At 33.7% G+C, this 26,346-nt stretch overlaps 1 protein-coding gene across 1 annotated transcript in view; it reads left to right on the top strand.

Annotated features, from left to right (window-relative positions):
- Positions 1–26,346, top strand: part of LOC137654838 (uncharacterized) — a 33,861-nt gene that overhangs the window by 868 nt on the left and 6,647 nt on the right. Inside the window, exons 2-5 of the mRNA XM_068388795.1 lie at positions 3,083–3,201; positions 4,434–4,511; positions 5,980–6,106; positions 21,961–22,116. Coding sequence (XP_068244896.1) covers positions 3,083–3,201; positions 4,434–4,511; positions 5,980–6,106; positions 21,961–22,116 — 480 coding nt within the window. The remainder of the gene's footprint in view (positions 1–3,082; positions 3,202–4,433; positions 4,512–5,979; positions 6,107–21,960; positions 22,117–26,346) is intronic.

Below are 26,346 nucleotides of genomic sequence, written 5' to 3' on the forward strand. Positions count from 1 at the left end.
AAACTTTTTTTCGTGGCTATAATTCTATGCTCATCACGTGTCAGCTTTCGTGATTTCTACCCATTTTTTCATCATTATGTTCAGGTAGTGCCAAAAACTTTTTTTCGTGGCTATAATTCTATGCTCATCACGAGTCAGCTTTCGTGATTTCTACCCATTTTTACATCATTATGTTCAGGTAGTGCCAAAAACTTTTTTTCGTGGCTATAATTCTATGCTCATCACGAGTCAGCTTTCGTGATTTCTACCCATTTTTTCATCATTATGTTCAGGTAGTGCCAAAAACTTTTTTTTGTGGCTATAATTCTATGCTCATCACGTGTCAGCTTTCGTGATTTCTACCCATTTTTTCATCATTATGTTCAGGTAGTGCCAAAAACTTTTTTTCGTGGCTATAATTCTATGCTCATCACGAGTCAGCTTTCGTGATTTCTACCCATTTTTTCATCATTATGTTCAGGTAGTGCCAAAAACTTTTTTTCGTGGCTATAATTCTATGCTCATCACGTGTCAGCTTTCGTGATTTCTACCCATTTTTTCATCATTATGTTCAGGTAGTGCCAAAAACTTCTTTTCGTGGCTATAATTCTATGCTCATCACGAGTCAGCTTTCGTGATTTCTACCCATTTTTTCATCATTATGTTCAGGTAGTGCCAAAAACTTTTTTTCGTGGCTATAATTCTATGCTCATCACGAGTCAGCTTTCGTGATTTCTACCCATTTTTTCATCATTATGTTCAGGTAGTGCCAAAAACTTTTTTTCGTGGCTATAATTCTATGCTCATCACGAGTCAGCTTTCGTGATTTCTACCCATTTTTTCATCATTATGTTCAGGTAGTGCCAAAAACTTTTTTTCGTGGCTATAATTCTATGCTCATCACGTGTCAGCTTTCGTGATTTCTACCCATTTTTTCATCATTATGTTCAGGTAGTGCCAAAAACTTTTTTTCGTGGCTATAATTCTATGCTCATCACGTGTCAGCTTTCGTGATTTCTACCCATTTTTTCATCATTATGTTCAGGTAGTGCCAAAAACTTTTTTTCGTGGCTATAATTCTATGCTCATCGCGTATCAGCTTTCGTGATTTCTACCCATTTTTCATCATTATGTTCAGGTAGTGCCAAAAACTTTTTTTCGTGGCTATAATTCTATGCTCATCGCGTGTCAGCTTTCGTGATTTCTACCCATTTTCCATCATTATGTTCAGGTAGTGCCAAAAACTTTTTTTTCGTGGCTATAATTCTATGCTCATCACGTGTCAGCTTTCGTGATTTCTACCCATTTTTTCATCATTATGTTCAGGTAGTGCCAAAAACTTTTTTTCGTGGCTATAATTCTATGCTCATCACGAGTCAGCTTTTGTGATTTCTACCCATTTTCCATCATTATGTTCAGGTAGTGCCAAAAACTTTTTTTTCGTGGCTATAATTCTATGCTCATCACGTGTCAGCATTCGTGATTTCTACCCATTTTTTCATCATTATGTTCAGGTAGTGCCAAAAACTTTTTTTCGTGGCTATAATTCTATGCTCATCACGAGTCAGCTTTTGTGATTTCTACCCATTTTCCATCATTATGTTCAGGTAGTGCCAAAAACTTTTTTTCATGGCTATAATTCTATGCTCATCACGAGTCAGCTTTCGTGATTTCTACCCATTTTCCATCATTATGTTCAGGTAGTGCCAAAAACTTTTTTTCATGGCTATAATTCTATGCTCATCACGAGTCAGCTTTCGTGATTTCTACCCATTTTCCATCATTATGTTCAGGTAGTGCCAAAAACTTTTTTTCATGGCTATAATTCTATGCTCATCACGAGTCAGCTTTCGTGATTTCTACCCATTTTCCATCATTATGTTCAGGTAGTGCCAAAAACTTTTTTCATGGCTATAATTCTATGCTCATCACGAGTCAGCTTTCGTGATTTCTACCCATTTTTCATCATTATGTTCAGGTAGTGCCAAAAACTTTTTTTTCATGGCTATAATTCTATGCTCATCACGTGTCAGCTTTCGTGATTTCTACCCATTTTCCATCATTATGTTCAGGTAGTGCCAAAAACTTTTTTTTTCGTGGCTATAATTCTATGCTCATCACGTGTCAGCTTTCGTGATTTCTACCCATTTTTTCATCATTATGTTCAGGTAGTGCCAAAAACTTTTTTTCGTGGCTATAATTCTATGCTCATCACGATTCAGCTTTTGTGATTTCTACCCATTTTCCATCATTATGTTCAGGTAGTGCCAAAAACTTTTTTTTCGTGGCTATAATTCTATGCTCATCACGTGTCAGCTTTCGTGATTTCTACCCATTTTTTCATCATTATGTTCAGGTAGTGCCAAAAACTTTTTTTCGTGGCTATAATTCTATGCTCATCACGAGTCAGCTTTTGTGATTTCTACCCATTTTCCATCATTATGTTCAGGTAGTGCCAAAAACTTTTTTTTCGTGGCTATAATTCTATGGTCAATACGAGTCAGCTTTCGTGAATTCTACCCATTTTCCATCATTATGTTCAGGTAGTGCCAAAAACTTTTTTTCATGGCTATAATTCTATGCTCATCACGAGTCAGCTTTCGTGATTTCTACCCATTTTCCATCATTGTGTTCAGGTAGTGCCAAAAACTTTTTTTCATGGCTATAATTCTATGCTCATCACGAGTCAGCTTTCGTGATTTCTACCCATTTTCCATCATTGTGTTCAGGTAGTGCCAAAAACTTTTTTTCATGGCTATAATTCTATGCTCATCACGAGTCAGCTTTCATGATTTCTACCCATTTTCCATCATTATGTTCAGGTAGTGCCAAAAACTTTTTTTCATGGCTATAATTCTATGCTCATCACGAGTCAGCTTTCGTGATTTATACCCATTTTTCATCATTATGTTCAGGTAGTGCCAAAAACTTTTTTTTCATGGCTATAATTCTATGCTCATCACGAGTCAGCTTTCGTGATTTATACCCATTTTCCATCATTATGTTCAGGTAGTGCCAAAAACTTTTTTTTCATGGCTATAATTCTATGCTCATCACGTGTCAGCTTTCGTGATTTCTACCCATTTTCCATCATTATGTTCAGGTAGTGCCGTAGCTCCAAAGACAACATCAACATCAACACCTACACCGATATGGAGAGGAAGTGGCTTCATGGGAGCATCGCTCACTCAGTGCGTCTCCAACGCAGATTGCATCTTTGAGGTAAGCAAAGTCTGATATTCGCTTCCGGGTGATGCTATCTAAATTCTTGTGGCAGGCATTTATAGATTTTTAGTCTACAATTATTATTCAATTGCTTTATCTATATCGGTATAAATTACATTTTCATTGTTTTTACAGTGGAAATTGTGAATTAATTTAACCTTAATTTCACTGAATATTTATATGCATAGTCTGATAGAGTTTTATGAGTTTTTATGTAGTCTAAAGCAATATCATTTCATTAAGTGTTATACTGTTATTCTTTTATACAAGATAAAAAGAATAAAAATATATTATGAAAATTTTTAAAACAATAAAGCAAAAAAAGGATAGAAATATTTTCGAATTTTTAGCAAGAAGATAAAATCAACCAGGCATCTTGTTTTATTCATATGTTTGATGAAAATGAGAGAGAGAGAGAGAGAGAGAGAGAGAGAGAGAGAGAGAGAGAGAGAGAGAGAGAGAGAGAGAGAGAGAGAGAGAGAGAGAGTTTATTACTTAAGCACATCTGATCCGTAAATATATTTCGTAATTTTACACTAACTCTCATGTCTTCACTAAAAAGAAATGGAATCTACAATTGGGCTTTGAGCAGTAAAAACAGCCGACTTTGAATTCCATAAGATCCTGTGATATATTGATTTAGGCTAGTCTCGATAAACAGTTTGGAAATACCAGGTCAGCCAACATAAACTTTAAATAGTAAGGTTACCCTAAAATCAAATGTTTGCGTCACAAGCAGGAAAAAATCGTTTTATAGAAATATTACTGTTTATAGGACTGCGTTAACTTTATGCCTCTGTGATAAATTGAAATTTTTAGGCTATTCTGAATACACAGCTTGAAAAAAAATTGAAAAATAGTAAGGTTAACTCAAAAACAAATATTTGTCACAACAAGAAAAGAAAGTTACTAGAAATTCGACTGTTTATAGAGCCTCATTAGTTCTAAGCCCCCGTGATATAATTATTTTTTTATGCTAGCTTGAATCAACATTCTCTCTCTCTCTCTCTCTCTCTCTCTCTCTCTCTCTCTCTCTCTCTCTCTCTCTCTCTCTCTCTCTCTCTCTCTCTCTCTCAAAACTTCGATCTATTTCCTTTTAGCTGATAACATTAGTTGTTCATGATGCTTAATACTATGGTCATCGTCACAGTCGTTGTCATTATTATCATTATTAAAACTATTAAAATTACCACCCATGATGCTAATTATTTCCTCTTCAACTATTCAAGAGGTCAGTATGCCGGGCTGGCGAATGTGTGTGCGAGTACCCAAGAACCTGGGGTCCGTATGGCTGTGAAGAAACACAGGTAAGAATTAATTGCTTTCAATCATTTCATGTTTTTCTTTAATAAGATTTAAACTTAGACCTCGTTACTATTTTCATTTTATCAAATGGATCATTTTCTCGTTCAATTGATGTGGTAAAAATCTTCACTATAACTCATGTTATCATAAAATTCACTTTTTGCTTATTTCAATTTTGGTTTCTTTTTGTTTAGTAGGATTTGAGCTTTGACCTCGTTACTATTTTCATTTAATCAAATAGATTATTTTCGCGCTCAATTGATGGGGTAAAAACTTTCTCCATAACCCATGTTATCATAAACTAAATTTCTTTCTTACTTCAATTTTTTTTTGTTTAATAGGATTTGAACTTTAGCCTAATAACTTTTCACATTATCAAATAGATTATTTTCTCTTTGCATTGATGAGCTAAAAATTGTTGTCCGTCCATCATAAACTAAATTTCTCTTCCTTATTTTGATCTTGGTTTCAACATAGTTACAGCAAAGTGATGTCGACACTGTAAATGTTTATGCTCATGTATCCAGATTATATCTTCGCATTGAATGTTTTATATACGGGGAAAAATATTAATCATATCATTCACGCAAATGACTTGCGCTATGTTAGAAAGTTTTACATTACACTGTTAGAAAAAAAAAAACGTAATTGTAATCGGAAATTCTCCGTAAAAAATAAACTGTTCTCAACCGTATTTCAGTAAAACACAGGCGACCGTAATTTTACCTTACCTTGTTATCTTTTTCGGGTTGGCGATCGTAATATCACTCTACGTCAATACATCCGTTTTTAAAACGGTAAAAATCCTGGAATAAATGATGGCAGACATTTACCGTCATTTAAATGTAAATTTTCAACAATGTACGCAATGCTCTGAAAGTGTTTGAACCATAACGAATTTAGAAATCAACTCTGCGTTGTCTTTACATTATAAAGCAGTGTTTCCCAACCCTGGGGTAAATTACCCCAGTGGGGTAATGGACCCGTATTTTTGGGGTAATCAAGATGTTCTGAAATTGAGTTATTCACATTCCATAATTAACAGAGTCAACGTGTCATCTGATGCCCGTACAGCCCTTTCTGTAACCAATCCCAGAATAGAGAAAATTGCACAGGAAAAACAAGCTCAACCCTCACACTGAAAAACCAGAGCAAACATAAAGTGATTACTAAATAATATCTATTAATATTGTTACATTGAATATTCTGCCCTGATGATGGTTCATTTTGATATCCATTAAAATGGAAAAGTTTGCATTTGTTTTGGATCCTTAACTATAAGCAGCCAACAGCGGGCTACATGATCCATACAGTTCATCAGATGGCTGCAAAAAAACATCCGATGTTACCGGATATATGTTCAATGGGGTAATTGATTAATTGGAAATAAAATTTTAGGGTAATCATTTAAAAAAGGTTGGGAAACACTGTTATAAAGGCTTGTCTTCTTTTCTCTTATTACCACGATAGATACTTGGAGGTCAGTGCAGCACCGATGAACAGTGCTCAGCCGTCACGCCTAACGCTGTTTGCAGTGATTCCGTTTGTACTTGCCGTGAACCGATGATTAGCTATATGAATCTCGCTTGCATACACGGTAAGTTCCAAGAATTGATTGATTGATTGGTTTGAAGGCATTCCATAATTACAGCACTATGATTAAAAAAAAATAAAATAAAATAAAAAGTAATCTTATTGAACTCAGAATTCTACTGCTTTAAAATTTATGATAATTTGTAAATGAATAATAAGTCGAATGATTAAGGAATTTTCAGCTAATAAATTCAAAGATATACTGGATTACTTCGTTTTAAGTATGTAACAGATCAACCAAGGTCTATAGAATAGGGATCAACTACCACCTGCTTCATTACCTCCTAAATATCTTCATCCTTAGCAATTACGAAAACTTCAAGTATAAACATATACACATCAATTGCCCAAACGCTATATACTGTTCATTCAAGTAAATGTGTTGTTTACAGTAGATGCCAAACCCTTTACTTTTTTATTGAGTTCCACTTATCATGCGCGTCTTAACCAACTAAATTTGGAATACTAGTATTTCTGTTCATTGGTTTCTAACTTTATTTTTCTCCACCGTTTACAAAAACTTTACAGGCTACATAAAATGAATGAAATAGGGCTCGAATCATGCTATATATATATATATATATATATATATATATATATATATATATATATATATATATATATATATAGTTTCTAATTTCTATCTAGCTCAATTAACTGCGTTTTCGGATTGTAGTGGCCAATTAGAAACCTAATCTGAGGGTCAGGAGTTTGTGCAGTATTCACAGCCCCAAGTCTTTTACCAGTGCCCGTAACCTTATATCCCTTTTAAGATAGGGATGGGTGTCTGTGGGGGCTTATAAAACTACCTGCATAGTAATCAGCAGCCATTGTCTGGCCTTCCCTGATCCTAGCCTAGGAGGAGATGGAGCATGGGAGCTGATCATATACATACTAGTGTACGAGACCAATCTAAAATATGCAAGTGTATGCGCACGCACACATACACACAGATTCAACTATTCTCACTCCCTCACCTCTCATCAGGGTATGACTACTCCCTCTCCCCCTAAAAAAAAGGAACGAGGAGAGACCGATAAGTCATACGTTTGGCAATGCCGTTCAGCATGACGGGAATATATATATATATATATATATATATATATATATATATATATATATATATATATATATATATATATATATACATATATATATATATATATATATATATATATATTTATATATATATATATATATATATATATATATATATGTGTATACGTATATATATATATATATGTGTGTGTTTATGTATATATATATGTATATGTGAATATATATATATATATATATATATATATATATATATATATATATATATATATATATATATATACAGACACTTGCTCATTATTATATAGGGTAGATGACTCTTTTTCACTCGCTCATACCACTCACGAGCAGTCTTTCGACGTAATTACCTGGGTTTTCTTCACGAATTATTTTGAATAGAAGTCTCAAAAGCTACTTTACTCACATCGCCGCAAATGTCAGGCGGAAAACCTTTTTCTCGAGCAGTCTACTGATTCTCGCTTGACCTTAAGATTCAATTGCATCTATCAATCATTCCGGAAGTTTTCTGAATTCTACAATGCCTGACTTCGTTTAGCATTCACGGAGACGAAGGAGAGACGTATCTTCACGTAGAAGGTAAATTAAATCATTCATTTCTTTTTATAAAGAATATCCCTGGATCTAGTTTCACAATTGCACGGTAACCTAAAAAAAATGTTAGAATAAACCGGTTTTATACAATCTATATTATTATTATTATTATTATTATTATTATTATTATTATTATTATTAGCTAAGCTTCAACCATAGTTGGAAACACTAGATGCTATAAGCCCAAGGACTCCAACGGGAAAATAGCCCTGTGACGAACGGAAATTAGGAATAAATACTGTACAAGAAAAGCAATTAACAATCAAAATAAAATATTTTAGAGTAACAACATTAAAACAAATCTTTCATATATAAACGATAAAAAATTTTCAAAACTAGAGGAAGAGAAATAAGATAGAATAGTGTGCCCGAATGTACCCTCAAGCAAGAGAACTCTACCCCAAAGACAGGGGAAGACCATGGTACAGAACTTATGGCACTGATCAAGACTAGAGAGCAATGGTTTGATTTTGGATTATCCTCCTCGATGAGCGGCTTGCTACCGCTAAAGAGCCTCTTCTATAGAACGAGACTTATGTCAACATGTTCAACAAAAAGTGTTCAACAAAATGTTTGAACTTCTCAAATAGAAGTAAACTAAGTAATTAAAGACTCCTGATTATTATTATTATTATTATTATTATTATTATTATTATTATTATTATTATTATTATTATTACTTGCTGAGCTACAGCCCTAGATGGAAAAGCAGGATGCTATAAGCCCAGGGGCTCCAACAGGTAAAATAGCCCAGTGAGGAAAGGAAACATGGAAATAAAATATTTTAAGAACAGTAACACTGAAATAAATATTTCCTATATAAACTATAAAAACTTTAACAAACCCAAAGGAAGAGAAATAAAATAGAATAGTGTGTCTGAGTGTACCCTCAAGCAAGAGGACTCTAACCCAAGACAGTGGAAGGCCATGGTACAGAGGCTATGGCAATAGACAATTAACTCGTACAAAAAAAAATTAAAATTCTATAACACGCTGAAACAATACGTACTGGACGATAAATGCAAATACATTTTATTTTTACAATGGAACTGAACTGCCAATTAATAGTTGATTGCTACTTCTGTACCTATTCATGTTCATTTTAATTTTCAATGATGTAGGCTACAATAGCCCTGTCTCGTGGGAAATTACACGTCTAAAAAAATGATTGAAAATTTATAACTGCAAAAATTAACACTACAACGTCACGAATAATATAATCAATCTAAACAGTTGATTAAATCGTCTAAGCGTGATCAAATTCCACCTTCAGGAGGTTATTTTCAACAAAACTTATCGAAGATCTTCCTAATCGGGTAGTTGATTCGATTGAACTTCAAAAGCTCAAACTTGCAGCAAATCTTTTTTTGTTGAGCAGGTTAACATAACTCTTTTCATAGTATATATATGAAATGTCTGTTTTGATGTCGTTACTGTTTTTTAAATATTATATTTTGATTGTTCATTATTTCTCAGATCATTTATTTCCTTCCTTATTTCCTTTCCTCACTGGGCTATTTTTCCCTGTTGGAGCCCTTGGGCTTATAGCATCTTGCTTTTCCAACTAAGGTCGTAGCTTAGCTAATAATAATAATAATAATAAACGAACTTCCTGAAAGCCGAAGATAACATCTGGACATTTTACAATGTTTACGTAGCACGATGATAACACGGGATATTGGAAGTGTTACCAGAATACCACTACAAACTAAAACTCCACACGGCCTTTGTAACACGCGTAAATTACCTTTCAATCAAAATTCGTTATTCATGCTTCGAACTATGCACAGTTCAGAGAGCCCAAACATTTTACTGATCACTTCAAATGTTACAGAAGTAAGGATTGTGAGTGATACAAAGTTGACCCACCGATGAAGGTGTAGTTTCCCATGCATAGATATTATTATTATTATTATTATTATTATTATTATTATTATTATTATTATTATCCAAGCCACAACCCTAGTTAGAAAAGCAAAATTCTACAAGCCCAAGGGCTCCAACAGGAAAAATAGCCCAGTGAGGAAAGGAAATAAGGAAATAAATAAATGATGAGAACAAATGAACAATAAATCATTCTAAACACAATAACAACGTCAAAGCAGATATGTCATATATAAACTATAAAAAGACTTATGTCAGTCTTTTCAACATAAAAATATTTACTGCTCCTTTGAACTTTTGAAGTTCTACTGATTCAACTAACAAACCACTCTACCACTTTTTATTTTCTGTACTTTTAAATCATACATGGACCGGTTGCTCGCCATTACTTTTGAGCCCTTCGATTCCAAAATACTTATCCATAGGTCTAGTTATCAGTTTCTGTCTCCCTTCCTTCCATAGGACTGAGTTATATAGACTTACAACTGAAAATCTCGTAGAAAATGGATAAGGTTCTTAAATTCTTCTAGCTAAAGGGATAGTCTTTTTAAAGAATAAGCTAGTCCTATATGAAAGGTAAATTGAAATATACAGGAAAACATAAATAAGGATATTAAATCTAATAAACAAGGGGGATTCGAATAGATCTTTTAACTCTAAATTTCAATTCAACCAGCAAATATGAGTCGTATAATGCGAAGATTCTACTAATCAGGCCTTCTCCATCATGCGGCTCAATACTACACCGTACTCAAGAAGTTTTATTCCAGCTGTGACCAAGTTGTGGAATGGTCTTCCTAATCGGGTAGTTGAATCGGTAGGACTTCAAAAGTTCTAACTTGCAGCAAATGTTTTATGCTGAACAGGCTGACATAAGTCTTTTTACAGTTTCTATAAGAAATATCGGTTTTGACGTTGTTACTGTTTTTCAAAATATTTTATTTCAATTGTTCATTATTTCTCATATCGTTTATTTATTTCCTTATTTCCTTTCCTCACTGCGGTATTTTTCCCTGTTGGAGCCCTTGGGGTTATGGCATCTTGCTTTTCCAACTAGGGTTGTAGCTTAGCTAATAATAATAAAAATAACAATAACAACAACAGCAACAAATAATAATAATAATAATAATAATAATAATAATAATAATAATAATAATAATAATAATAATATGGGAAATGATGCCGTATTGTGCTTATGGCGGATCAATATAAAAACCATGACGAAATATGTCGGGAGATTGACCCACTAAAATATATTTTTTTTCCCCGTTGTGGAAGATTGACAACCTATCAAAGAAAAATAGGATATCAATTTAATAGTGTGAATTGTGAGATAAAAGCAGAAAAGTGTTGCTGGTTTCTTGTTTTTTTTCTTCTAAATCAGTAGTCTTGATGAGAAAAAAAAATACTGTGAGATTCAGTGCTTTCCATACTAAATTGCATTCTGCACTTGTGAAAGAAAAAAATAAAACCGAAACTGGAAAATTAGGGAAAACCATATCGATAAAATATGCGATTACGATTGCGTCAGCCAATGGTAACGGTCGAGTGCATACGACATATTACATTAATACGCAGATGAAATATTATTGGAAAAAAAAAAAAACTTTAAATTGGCTTCAATTTAATCAACCGTTTCAAAAGAGAGTTTAGAATTGCAACAAGTAGTGACATGCAATTAAAACTTAAATGTATGTCTGATGTCGATTAGATAACATTCCAAATCAGAAATGCAACATATTCCTCTCTCTCTCTCTCTCTCTCTCTCTCTCTCTCTCTCTCTCTCTCTCTCGTGTCTCACGGCGTGGGTGCATATGTAGTGAGGGTTATTTTGCACTAACAATAATATCCCTTTCTAAGATTTACACTAAAAGATCACTGACAAGAGCCATTTATAACAAAGTTTCAAAATATAACAAGGAAATCCATTTGTTAAAAAAAAAAAATAACAATAATAATAATTCCTTGCAAGGCCAGCTAATGTCATATTCATACGGATCCTATAGACCCATGGAGGCTTCCAAGCTGGAACTTACTTTCTACTTTTCCCTCTTGCAAAACGCTTAAACTCTCTAACTTCCTCCTTTTCTATTTACTATCCTAACAGTCTGTATCGCCGACGAACATTAGCCATTCTACACACAATCCACAAATGATTTTATCCTACGATAGCTTACCAATATTGCCCTTCCTATGTAACTAGAGTTACATAGGCCTAGGTGTTGAAATATTTCACTGCTAAATATACTTAATGTCAATTCAACCTAGAATACTAAAAATCATACTGGGTCTGTGCTTTTCAATTGCTAATGTGATTTCTTCTGTAGGGGTGCCTTAACGGCTGTACCATTGGATGAAAAAGGGCCATGCAGCAATGATTTACAAATTATAGTTTCTAGAGAAGTATTCTTCTCTATAGTCATGATATCCTAAAGAAATGCATTGAAATTGTGTTTCTTGAACGAATGAGACTAAAAGAACGGAAAGATATAAAAAAAGGTAAAAGGGCTACGGAACAGTTTAAAGTAAATTAAGGGGAACTAAGAAAGGAAAGATGAACATAGGATGAAGAAGAATGAAAGGACTAGAATCTGGAGAAGAAACAATACAGAGAAAAGGGGAAACGAAATATTTCTTTAAGAATGCTGAGTTTTTATAATTCTAACCACTTTTTTGCTTTCAGGTCTTCCCAGACTGTTCCATCCTGTACGTAGTACTAGGTATACAGTTAATTCTAACAGTCTTACATTCTCCAGCATAAAGCTCAACACTACACAGTACTGTAGAAGTTTATATATAACAAATATCTATTTTAACGTTATTTCTGATCTTAAAATATTTTATATCTAGCTATGGTAAGCAGCTCTTCTGGGAGAAGAACACTCCAAAATCAAACCATTGTTCTCTAGTCTTGGGTAGTGCCATAGCCTCTGTACCATGGTCTTCCACTATCTTGGGTTAGAGTTCTCTTGCTTGAGGGTACACTCGAGCACACTATTCTATCTAATATCTCTTCCTCCTGTTTTGTTAAAGGTTTTATAGTTTACATACGAGATATTTATTTTAATATTATTCTTAAAATATTTAATTTTTCCTTGTTTCCTTTCCTCATTGGGCTATTTTCCCTTTTGGAGCCCCTGGGCTTATAGCATTCTGCTTTTCCAACTAGGGTTGTAGCTTAGCAATTAATAATAATAATAATAATAATAATAATAATAATAATAATAATAATAATTACTTATATAATTTATTTATTTCCTTACTTCCTTTTCTCACTGGACTATTTTCCCTGTTGACGCCCTTGGGCATAATTATAGCACCCTGCTTTTTCAACTAGGGTTGTAGCTTGGCTAGTCATAATAACTACATACTTTTATTTTTATTCATATCACGAATCTGTTGAATCAAAATATGCACTAAAATTTCATTATATTGCTCATTTATAGTTAACATTTCACTGCCTTGGGGTAGAGTTCTCTTGCTTGAGAATACACACGGCGACACTATAGGATCTTATTTCACTTCTTGTTTTTTCAAAGTTTTTATAGTTTATATATGAAGATTTATTTTAATGTTCCTACTGGTCTTAAAATATTTTATTTCATTGTGTTTTACTTCGATTGTAGTTTCCTTATTTCCTTTCTTCACTGTGCTATTTTCCCTGTTGGAGCCCTCGGGCTTATAGCATCCTGCTTTTCCAGCTAGGGTTGTAGGGTGTAGCTTAGCAAATAATAATAATAATAATAATAATAATAATAATAATAATAATAATGATATACCTATTCTCACCAAGAGACGTTATTTCAATCAATTAATTATTCTTCGGGTCTATATATTGGAAAAATCAACGTCAAGGTACAGTAATGACGAGGGATTACTAAATATCCTTATTACAGCTATAACTTATTAATATATATATATATATATATATATATATATATATATATATATCCAGAAAATCATAGAGAAAAATGTTGCTATCCAAGCTACACTAACAGAAGCCGCCAGCATTAAATACTTATCTTTCACTTTTATTATACTAAATATATGTTATTCCGATTAACAGAAAATAAATAAATATATAAATTGGTTTACCCCGTATAAAAAGTTCATATATTAAAGGTATCACGTTACGCATGTCATTCAACATTATTATTATTATTATTATCATTACCTTAGCTACAACCCTAGGTGGAAAAGTAGTATGCTATAAGCCCAAGGGCTCTAAAGTGAAAAAATAGCCCAGTGAGGAAAGGAAAAAAGGGAATAAATAAACTATATGAGAAGTAATAAACAATTAAAATAAAATATTATAAACACATCATTCATATATAAACTATAAAAAGACTTAATTCCACGAGGCTTTGGACAGAGACGGTCTAGGGTTACCAGCCCATACAGCACAGGGCTTGCAGTGGATGAAAAAATAAAATCTACTATTACATGAACTGCAGAAAATATTGCGAAGATAATAATAGTAATAAAGATGGCAATTAATTTTCCAGCATTTGATGTACAGAAATTGTAAAAAGAAAATTGAGTTTTAAAAAATCAAAACAAAAATATTTGTATAAGTTGAGTATAAATAGTAAATTAGCTTCGTCTATTTAACTTCGCTCTTATTATTAAAATTTCTTGAAAAATCTATCTAAAATGATCGAAGAACTAGAAAAACGACAACTTTTGCATGAAGTTTAATATTCAATAAAAGGAACGAGAAATCTATTAGCTCGGTGTATAGGCCTATGTCTGTCTTATATGAGGTAAATATAGGAGCAAAATACTACATCTCTCAACCGAAGCCTAAAAATTCAAGGTTTTGTAAGTATTCTTTGAACAATTTTGACCTTGGTAAAACATCTATAAAAGTAATTACAATGATGCACCATTATGTGGCTCTGCTTAACCTAACCTTCCCTACACAGCGAATCACTTAAAAAAAGAATAAAAAAATCTTTAACAAAACACCTATCGCATCCTTAGGTTAGACCTATTACCTTTACTCTAGTCAGAATCAGTAATTCCAGATATAACTCTGAGAAGAACCACTTCTAATTCTAAAGATTTACCTAAAAGACCATGAAAATCTGATTTCGACAGCTAAGAGATACTTTGAACGTTTAGAATTTGAATGACTGATGTTTGGCATTGAATAAATCTTAGACGAAAGTTTGATGATGAGAGAGAGAGAGAGAGAGAGACCATATATATATATATATATATATATATATATATATATATATATCATCGTAAAACATTTCAACAGCGTTAAATTTCCTAGACCACCGAGTATGATCGTAATTTTAGAGAAGACGTTGTGACTAAGTTAAATCAAGTTTAAATACCAATTTCTACTTTGTAATCCTCAATTTTTCCCATTCAATTATACCTTTTCAGTATATTTTAATACATGACTTGGTGGTGAAGATAACCAATCTCTAAACCTGATTTTGTCAGAAGGAAATAAATTTGAATACATTAAAATACTTAGACCTAGTTTGGGATGCCTTCAGCATTTAGGCAACAATTGTATCTTTGCGGGGTATAAGGGCGTATAAAACGTAACTTTGCAACTACTGATGTATAAAATTAAAAAAAAAAATCATCACAAACCCAATATGAATGTAGTTAACGTTCAGTTTTAGTAAACAAAGACCGTAATCGTATATTAAAGTTCCATTGTCACACGACACTTAAACCACATTATTAAGAATTCGCCTCACTTCTCCATCTATTATAAAAAGATGGAATTCGGCATTATTATCATAACTTTTGCTCTTTCGGCATTTGTTAGTACAAAGATAAGAATATTTTTCACAACTATTAATACTGTCACGTGGAAGGTTAGAGATACTACGACATTAGACCAATGTACGACGTTAGACCAATGTACGACGTTAAACCAAGTACGACGTTAGACCAATGTACGACGTTAAACCAAGTACGACGTTAGACCAATGTACGACGTTAAAAATGAACGACGTTAAACCAAGTACGACGTTAAACCAATGTACGACGTTAGACCAATGTTATAACCTGTTTTCTACCAACTTTTTCCAAGATACCTGGTATCCCCACAAATTCGTACACGAAATACACGAATAGCTATCAGAATAAGTAAATACAATGATGTAAATAAACAAAACAGGCCAATAAATGACCACTAACAACGTCAGATACATATAGGCTACATTAAGTTGACACGAAGATTAGTTTATACCATAACGAAGTTTACACCAAGTCTGAAATTGAGGGCATTTACCTTATATCATTTAGACGGTGTTGCAATCGTCGTTACTGAACTCTCGTTGTACACATACTGATGATAATTCCATCCCTTCTTGCATAGATGACGATACATTGACGGTAATTAGCCAAGTTTCGTTACTAACGCGCCGACAAACTACACCGGATAAGTGAAAGTTACTGACTGGCGACTGCTGAGAATAACCGCCAATTCCTCGACTGTTTTCCCGCCTAAAATTTTGCATCGCACACATTATTATTATTATTATTATTATTATTATTATTACTATCCAAGCTACAACCCTAGTTGGAAAAGCAAGATGCTATAAGCCCAGGGGCTCCAACAGGGAAAAATAGCCCAGTGAGGAAAGGAAATAAGGAAATAAATAAATGAAGAGAACAAATTAACAATAAATCATTCTAAAATAAGAAACCACGTCAAAACAGACATGTCATATAATAAACTATCAACAACATCAAAAACAAATATGTCATAAATAAACTATAAAAAGACATAATCGCTTATTTAAAAACTGAATGTTTTCATTGGTTGGATAAGAAATATAATGTATGTAAATTATTATAAGAATAACTGGGTTACATCTAACACTTCTCTACCGCTAGAGAGTAATGGGGTCCTTTGACTAGCCAGACAATACTACCGTGGATCCTTCTCTCTGGTTATGGTTCTTTCCCTTTGCCTACACATACACCGAATAGTCTGGCCTAATCTTTTCAGATTCTCCTCTGTCCTTATACACCTGACAACACTGAGATTACCAAACAATTATTCTTTACCCAAGGGGTTAACTACTGTCCTGTAATTGTTCTGTGGCTACTTTCCTCCTGGTAAGGGTAGAAGAGACTCTTCAGCTATGGCAAGCAGTTCTTCCAGGAGAAGGACACTCCAAAATCAAACCATTGTTCTCTAATCTTGGGTAGTGCCATAGCCTCTGTAATAATAATATGGTGTTCCACTGTCTTGGGTTAGAGTTCTCTTGCTTGAGGGTACACTAGGGCACACTATTCTATCTAATTTCTCTTCCTCTTGTTTTGTTAAAATTTATAGTTTATATAGGTAATATTTATTTCAATGTTACTGTTCTTAAAATATTTTATATTTCCTTCTTTCCTTTCCTCACTGGCCTATTTTCCCTATTGGGGCCCCTAGGCTTATAGCATTCTGATTTTCCAACTACGGTTGTAGCTTAGCAAATAATAATAATAATAATAATAATAATAATAATAATAAAGAGATATGAACGTATTTCAAACATTGGGCTGCACAACAATATCGACGGAAATTACTATTGTAGTAATTTCCGTCGATGTCGTAGTCCAGATACGTGTTTTGAGAGAAATAACCTTAATATTTCTTTATATCTTGTGTATTTTACTCTTGCACTTCATATTCTAATGCAATATCAATAAACATTTGTCTCCTAGAAGGAAAATACATAAATGTGCAGTGTTTGAGTTGCAACGCAGTGTATTTTGATGTCAAGTAAGAACAGCTCGTCCAAGAAAACATTAAGAAATGTACAGAAGTTAGACCGATTCTCCATATTGCAAGTGGAACGAATTATCGGAACTAATTATTCTTATTGTTTGTAAGTAAGCCAAACTTCAATAAAGTATTTCCATATTCCTTTCCAATAATTAGTCTTTAGGATAGAGAATTAAAAAGACCGTTATTGCAGTTGGGGAGAACGTATCAGACGAATACAATCTACACTTTTTATTATCTGTTATCAACTGCCGATACAATACTTGAACACTTCAGTCATTCTCGAACGGCTAATGTTCCAGACATTATTTAGAAAGCTGCTAATAAATAATGATTGTGGAATAATTCATGTTACAAATTATTACAAGAAGTATTTCTAGGGAGGAAAGCGGTAGCAGTACAGTTTTTTTTTTTTTTTTTAAACCTTATTGACTTTAACACTGGAGCCTGTATTAATCAAAGCATAATTTTATGTGAATAAACACATACACTCACCTTGTAGGCGTGAATGCTATCGATTAGGCCTACACCATAAAACCCAAGAGACATGTGAGAGATCCCGCTGCCCATTTTGCAAAATATAATCAGCCAATGGTAGTAGCATAATTCAGCTCACGCTTGCTAGGTCCCTGGTTCTCTCCCGCCCTACTACCCGCCGATCCACGCAGCTGTAAGTAGATATAAGCACTTGCTGGGGTCATGAAAAGGGTTAACTTCTCATCCGTATAAAGCTGCTGAAAAAAAGGAAGGATATGCCCATTTAGGGGCCAACCCGTCCGAGGAAAACAATGGAAAAATAGTTATATATGCCTACATGTATATAAATTGCCTAATCTATGCTTTAGAAACCTGCCTGGTAACATACATGTGAAATAGAAAATACTCTCGGTTTATGGGATGCTAAGGATTATAGGCCTAAACATGGAAAAAATAGATTTAATCGAGAAAAATCTAGTTTTTAATTAAAGTATATACGCTATTGCTTAACTGGCAACATACCTTCATTGGCCAATGGGATGCCGAGAAACAGTGACGACGTTTCCCCTACACCCAATAAAAGGTGACCTAGATCCAAAAATGATGTTTATTGTCAAAATTACTTATAAAAAGGGGACGATGTAAACAAGGTTATTGTGCAGCAGAGGAGTCTCAAAACTCCAGAACACTTTTCGGGTACGACTTTGACTTGACTTTAATGAAGCTATAATTTTCTCCATTTTCTCCGTTGCTCTTTACTGGATGATTTTTGTTTCATTTTCCGCTGCTTGTTTGTTTGATCAAAGTCCAGCATCTTTTTTTTTTCTTTTTGTGGAATAGAAAATGTTTTGTTTTAGATGTTTATTTTTTAGACTTTTATAAGTTGGACAAATGAACGTATAAGCAGAAAAGTGTTTCAAATTAGGATGAACAATCAGGATGTCTTGTTAGAAGGACATATTTTCTCAAGTCACAAAGATATAAAACGTTATTATGAAACTAAAATGAAATAATGAGTCATCATGAAACAAGAGTTAGATAGCTTGTTATATTGAAGGAAGGATGCAATATCTAGTCTTAACAAAGCCAAGATTTTTACATCGAACTATTAGGAAACCAGTATGACACCACAGCATAAATAGGCGTATGCTACAGTCGTATTAAACATGAAAGCTTTCCCTCTCTGTGATAATGATTGCAACGACGCAGAATCGGATTGGTAGTGAATTTGAGCTTCATTACCTATTCATCTATTCATTTTTATTTATCTGCTTATTGCTGAGGGATGATATGGGCCAGAAAAAAAGAAAAAAAAAGGATTGATGATTTAATCGGTTCTGGTAACAGCGTTTAATTCCGCCAGGATACCGAGGGCTTATAACGGCCCCATCTATCGGTGCTTTTTAATGCTGTTGATTTCCATATAAATGAAAACTGCGCCGATAACTGATACAACCCTTTGTTATAATGGCAGTTGCGGCGATGTGTGTTGGCTCGTCAAAGCAACTGACGTTGCATGCTGCAAAAACAGTGTGATTTACATGAATCTGGGGACGTCCGTTGTCAGGGCTTTCTTGCAATGCAATCCATGCCGTCTGTGACTGATTGAGGTGGCGATATCAGTTTCTCTCTCTCTCTCTCTCTCTCTCTCTCTCTCTCTCTCTCTCTAATGCCACACCGGTTAGCTTTTATTTGCTCTCTCTCTCTCTCTCTCTCTGCTCCTGCCACATCGGTTAGCTGTTATTTGTTGGCCTCTCTCTCTCTCTCTCTCTCTCTCTCTCTCTCTCTCTCTCTGCTACTGCCACATCGGCTAGCTTTTATTTATTCTCTCTCTCTCTCTCTCCTCTCTCTCTCTCTGCTCCTGCCACATCGGTTAGCTGTTATTTGTTGGCCTCTCTCTCTCTCTCTCTCTCTCTCTCTCTCTCTCTCTCTCTCTCTGCTACTGCCACATCGGCTAGCTTTTATTTATTCTCTCTCTCTCTCTCCTCTCTCTCTCTGCTCCTGCCACATCGGTTAGCTGTTATTTGTTCTCTCTCTCTCTCTCTCTCTCTCTCTCTCTCTCTCTCTCTCGTTTACTTTGCTTTTTAGCTTTGTTTTCTGTTTTCCCTTCATATTGACTTATGATTAGTTTCTCTCTCTCTCTCTCTCTCTCTCTCTCTCTCTCTCTCTCTCTCTCTCTCTCTCTCTCAGCTATTTCTTTTGTTCTCAAGTTCCTTTTTTTTCTCTTTGAGCTCCCTGTCCCCTCAGATCTTACTTCACTTTTGTTTTCATTCCAGTTTCTCATTGATATCGCTTGATATCCATTTACAGTCTCTCTCTCTCTCTCTCTCTCTCTCTCTCTCTCTCTCTCTCTCTCTCTCTCTCTCTCTCTCAGGCACACACATATGCTCAGAAACAGAAACACACACACACTCACAGACACAAACACGCACACGCACGCGCGCAATAAATTCCATAAAATATCCATCGAACAAGAGTGCGGAAATAGCACCCAAGAATTCGAACTCCTAAAAAGATAAACTTTGCTTCGAAAAATATTCCAGTAAGAAAACAACAATATTCATGCACGCGAAAAACAAGAGTAATGAAGATCTAGGTCAGCATTGCCCTTCGTTAATAAAGAATCGCAATATTTCTTCAATTATGCAACAACCCTTTTTGAAAATATCTTGACAGACGAAACTGGGCAGGAATCCGTCTCATTTTTGTTTCAGTATTTTGTATTTATATTCACACACACGTACACACACACACAAACACAAACACACACACACACACACACACACAAAATCCTCCCAAAGCTATACCAGTGAATCACTGAATCTCCTTCCCGAGCTAAACAATGATGAATCTTGAATCTCCTTCTAAAGCCATTTTAGCTGAAGCACTGAATCTTCCTATGCCATTCCAAATTAATCTTGAATCTCCTTCCGGAGCTAACCAATGATGAATCTTGAATCTCCTTCCTAAGGCATTTCAGCTGAACCAGTGAATCTTCCTATGCCAATCCAAATTAATCTTGAATCTCCTTCCCGAGCTAGACAATGATGAATCTTGAATCTCCTTCCAAAGCCATTTTAGCTGAACCCCTGAATCTTCCTATTTCAATCCAAATGACTCACTGAATCTACTTCCCGAGCTGGGCAATGATGAATCTTGAATCTCCTTCTAAAGCCATTTTAGCTGAATCCCTGGAACTTCTTACGCAAATCCAAATGACTCACTGAATCTACTTCCCGAGCTAGGCAAAGATGAATCTTGAATCTCCTTCTAAAGCCATCTCAGCTGAACCCCTGAATCATCCTACGCCAATCCAAATGAATCTTGAATCTCCTTCTAAAGCCATTTCAGCTGAACCACTGAATCATCCTACGCCAATCCAAATGAATCTTGAATCTCCTTCTAAAGCGATATCAGCTGAACCACTGAATCTTCCTACGCCAATCCAAATGAATCTTGAATCTCCTTCTAAAGCCATTTCAGCTGAACCACTGAATCTCCCTACGCCAATCCAAATGAATCTTGAATCTCCTTCTAAAGCCATTTCAGCTGAACCACTGAATCTTCCTACGCCAATCCAAATGAATCTTGAATTTCCTTCTAAAGCCATTTCAGCTGAACCACTGAATCTTCCTACACCAATCCAAATGAATCTTGAATCTCCTTCTAAAGCCATTTCAGTTGAACCCCTGAATCATCCTATGCCAATCCAAATGAATCTTGAATCTCCTTCTAAAGCCCTTTCAGCTGAACCCCTGAATCTTCCTACACCAATCCAAATGAATCTTGAATATCCTTCCTGAGCTAAACCAAGTGAATCACTGAATCTCCTTCCCGAGCTAAACAATGATGAATCCTAAATCTCCTTCTAAAGCCATTTCAACTGAACCACTGAATCTTCCTACACCAATCCAAATGAATTTTGAATATCCTTCCTGAGCTAAACCAAGTGAATCACTGAATCTCCTTCCCGAGCTAAACAATGATGAATCCTAAATCTCCTTCTAAAGCCATTTCAGCTGAACCCCTGAATCTTCCTACGCCAATCCAAATGAATCTTGAATCTCCTTCCAAAGCTAGCGAAGTGGGATCGCTCTGTTACAACGACGCCCAGTGCCGAGCCGTCAACATCTACAGCTTCTGCAGGTACCTGGTCTCTCAGGTGGTGGGAACATGTGCTTGTGAGACGGATCAGTTTATAGATGTTCGAGGGAGATGCAGTCCGCGGTTAGGTAAGACTCTTTGCATTTTAGTTAACCAGGTTATTTAAAAAAAAAAAAAAAAAATCAGGGTCATAATTTGAAAATTTTATTCAGTTTTATGTTTAATGACAGATTTAATTTTGTCTGATTATATGTTCCCTTTATTTGTAATAAACCGTATTATTAAAAACAAAGTTATTCAATGAGTAATAATTTAAAACAAGAAATATCCAGTTTTATGTATAACAGATTTAGTTTGTCTGATTTTGAATTATTTAAAAGAAATTTATTCACAGAGTAAAAATAAAAATAAATTATTCAGTTTTATGTTTAATAACAGATTTAATTGTTTCTGATTATATGTGAATATAAATCTTTCAGTTTTATTTTTATTAAAAGATTTAGTTTTGATTATCTTTGCCTACTAGATTTTGATAAACCAGATTATCTAAAAAAAAAAAAAAAAACGTTTTTCACAGATTGATAAGTAATAAAAAAAAAATTCAGCAGATTTAATTTTTATTGGATTTTATGTTCTCTTGGGTTTTAGTAAACCAGGTTATTGAAAAAAAAAATTATTCATAGAGTAATTAATATAAATGATTCAGTTTTATGTTTAATATCAGATTTAATTTTGTCTGATTATATGTTCCTTTTAGACTATAATAAACTAGATTATTAAAAAGAAATTTTATTCGAAATGTAAAAACAAAAGATAAAATGATTCAGTTTTGTTTAATATGAGATTTAATTTTGTCTGATTATATGTTCCTTTTAGATTTTAGTAATCAGATACTTATTATTTAAAGAAAAAAAAATATTCACAGAGTAATAATAGGAATATTTATTCAGTTTTTTGTTTACTAACAGATTTAGATTTGTCTGATTATATGTTCCTTTTAGATTTTAGTCAACCACATTATTTAAAAAGAAAATATTCCCAGAGTAATAATACAAAAAAATTGTTAAGTTTTGTGTTTATTAACATATTCAGTTTTAATTATATGTTTTCCAATTTTCCAAACCTTCACTTATTTACATTTTAGTTTATAGTATTTAACAATTATCATAAATGAATATATTTCAAAATTCCCTTAAACAAACAATATATATACATATATATACATATATATTTAATATATTTTTATATATATATATATATATATATATATATATATACATATATATATATATATATATACATATATATATATATATATATATATAAATATATATATACTGTTTATACATAATCACATACACACACACACACACATATATATAAATATATATATATATATATATATATATGTATATATATATATACATATATATATATATATATATATATACTGTATATATATATAGACACATATATATATATGTATGTATGTATATATATATATATATATATATATATATATATATATATATATATATATATATATATATATATATGTATATATACATATATATAATCTCGATTATAAAGCTAAAATTATATACCATGGTTAAAAAAAAAAAACTCTAAACACACTTATCCTCGATAAGAATGCAAACGACTTAACCCCTAAAATAAAAAAAAGATGTAAACTTATTCACAACAGAAAACTTGAAAGCGAAACAAATTCTTTGATAACTTACAAGCTTGTGCATGAACATTCTGTCCGCCTCCTTCTGCTTTGTACTGAGGGTCTTTGTTTTCATTGTCCAAATTCATGAAAGAGAAAAGAAAAAAAGAAAAAAAAAACGCTGGTGCGGAGTGGAAAGCAAAAAGAGATTTCGAGTGAGTCATCGTCCGGGTAAAAACATAAGAAGAAGCTCCCCTAGTTGGTACCTACCCCCCCACCCCCCCGCCATTAGTCCCTCCCTCCTCCCTCCCCCCCGGCTTGTTTGAAATAAAGATAATTCTTTTGTTCATTTTTCTGAGGCTCGAAATATAAATGAAATCTGGGTGAGGCTAGGTAAGAAAACCATGGTGAAATCTAATCAGAATTGTGAAGAAAAAATTGTTTCTATCAGCAAGTGAAAAACTTTGTGAAAATATATTTCAGATATAATAAAAAAAAGACATTGCCTCGAAGAATAAGACACCTTCGGAAATTAACAGGAATGTAAATATATTCTTGACATATTCTTGGATATTTTCGTACACGATCAAAGAAATCTCTCTGTGATGAGAATTGTGAGAAATTCTGTTGGTTATCAATAACCTGAACTGATCCTAATCATTACTAGAAAATGAATATAATAATTTCCAAATAAGGATATTAGTAATGATTGCTAAAGGATAGCCTTAATATAAGAAATAGTTTTAAGTGTCATTAATTTTTATATTTTTGAGGGACAGAACATGTAAGTAAGTGAAGCTTTCGTATTCTCATAATTACGTCTTTAAAAAACTAAAATTATATTGCTTTGTTTGCCAGTATATTATATTAAAGTGAATTATAATGAAAGTATACCAGGGGAGTAAAAAAAAAATAGCACAAACCACTATGTATAGCATTTATAGACTATGAGAAAGCTTTTGAATCTCTCAAAACCTCAGCAGTAATGAATGCCAACTGTAGTTGTAAAGCTTTCCCTATTATTATTATTATTATTATTATTATTATTATTATTATTATTATTATTATTATTATTAGCTAAACTACAACCCTAGCTGGGAAAGCAGGATGCTATAAGCCCAAAGGCTCCAACAGGGAAAAATAACCCAGTAAGGAAAGGTAACAAAGAAATAAATAACCTACAATAGAAGTAATATAGCAATATAAGTAGTGGTTTATTTTCACCACATACATTAAAAAATTGAAAATACAAAAGAAAAGATAGTCACATCTCCCGCGATAAAAGGAACCATAGCTCTGACATGTCACAAGTAATCAAAACCAAACTTGAAATAACAACAATGGGAAGAGGGGAGTTCTTTCCCTTGTAGGGGGAGTGGTTAATTCTCAACCCCCCGCCCCCCACCCACCCACCCAAGGGGCCTTCAGACACTCAAAAATGGGGGGAAATGAACAGAGAACTCTTCATTCGCGTAGTTACCAATGTAAATGAATATAATAATAAAAAAAAAAAGATAAGAAAAAGAATGTCTCCATATATGTATATATGCATGTGCACAAGCATTCTTTTTTGTGTACACAAACACAGCTATTATTATTATTATTATTATTATTACAAGCACAGCTATTTTATTATTATCATTATTGTTATCATTATTATTATTATTATTATTAGTAGTAGTAGTAGTAGCAGTAGTAGTAGTAGTAGTAGTAGTAGTAGTAGTAGTGGCTGAGCTACAACCCTAATTGGAAAATCAGGATGCTATTAGCTCAAGGGCTTCATCAAGGAAAAAATAGCCCAATGAGGAAAGGAAATAAATAAACTATTTGAGAAGTAGTGAATAAAGAATATAAACTGTTTCAAGATCAGTAACAACGTTAAAATAGATCAGTCATTTATAAACTACGAAGAGATAATTGTCAACCTGTTCAACATTAAAAAACATTCGCTGCACGTTTAACTCCACTGATTCAACTGATGATTAGGAAGACCCTTCCACATTCTAGTCACAGCTGGAATAGAAATTCTAGAACACTATAGTCAATTCTTTTTAATGAGGCAGATTTGCACCGACTAGCAGGGGGTGCCCTTTTCGCTCAGAAATATTTCCTGATCGCTGATTGGTTAGAATTATCTTGTCCAACCAATCAGCGATCAGGAAGCTTTTCCGAGCTAAAAGGGCACCCCTGCAAGTTGGTGCAAATCTGCCTCACTAAAAAGAATTGACTATAGTTGAGCTTTATGTTGGAGAAGGCAAGACCGTTAGAATTAACTGCATACCTAGAGATTACCTTTATATCTGACCTCTAAGGAAGAGGAAAGGTATATCATATCATCTTCCTCCATGGATCCATTTTAGCTGTGTTACGTTTCATGTTACACAAAGATGCCTGAAAGTATTTATTTTGGATGTACATAAACATGTTAGGCCAGCACATAATAACTCACGTAGTGTATATATTTGTACTTCTGCTTGTACGTACAGTTGGACGCAGGAGTCCCTGGTACATCTTGCTCCGAAGAAGTGCACCTTATTATACCCTTACTTAGCGGCGAGTAACCAAAAGGTTATTGTAAGGAGAGCTGGCAGAAGTGGTGGGCGGGGTTAAACACAGGAACTCCCCGCGCAGTTGGGGTGTGGCTCAGCTCACCTCCTCAGAGTGAGGTGTACTAAGAATTCTTTTGTCC

The sequence above is a fragment of the Palaemon carinicauda genome, chromosome 15 (genome assembly GCF_036898095.1).
Source record: "Palaemon carinicauda isolate YSFRI2023 chromosome 15, ASM3689809v2, whole genome shotgun sequence".
NCBI classification, from domain to species: Eukaryota; Metazoa; Arthropoda; class Malacostraca; order Decapoda; family Palaemonidae; genus Palaemon; species Palaemon carinicauda.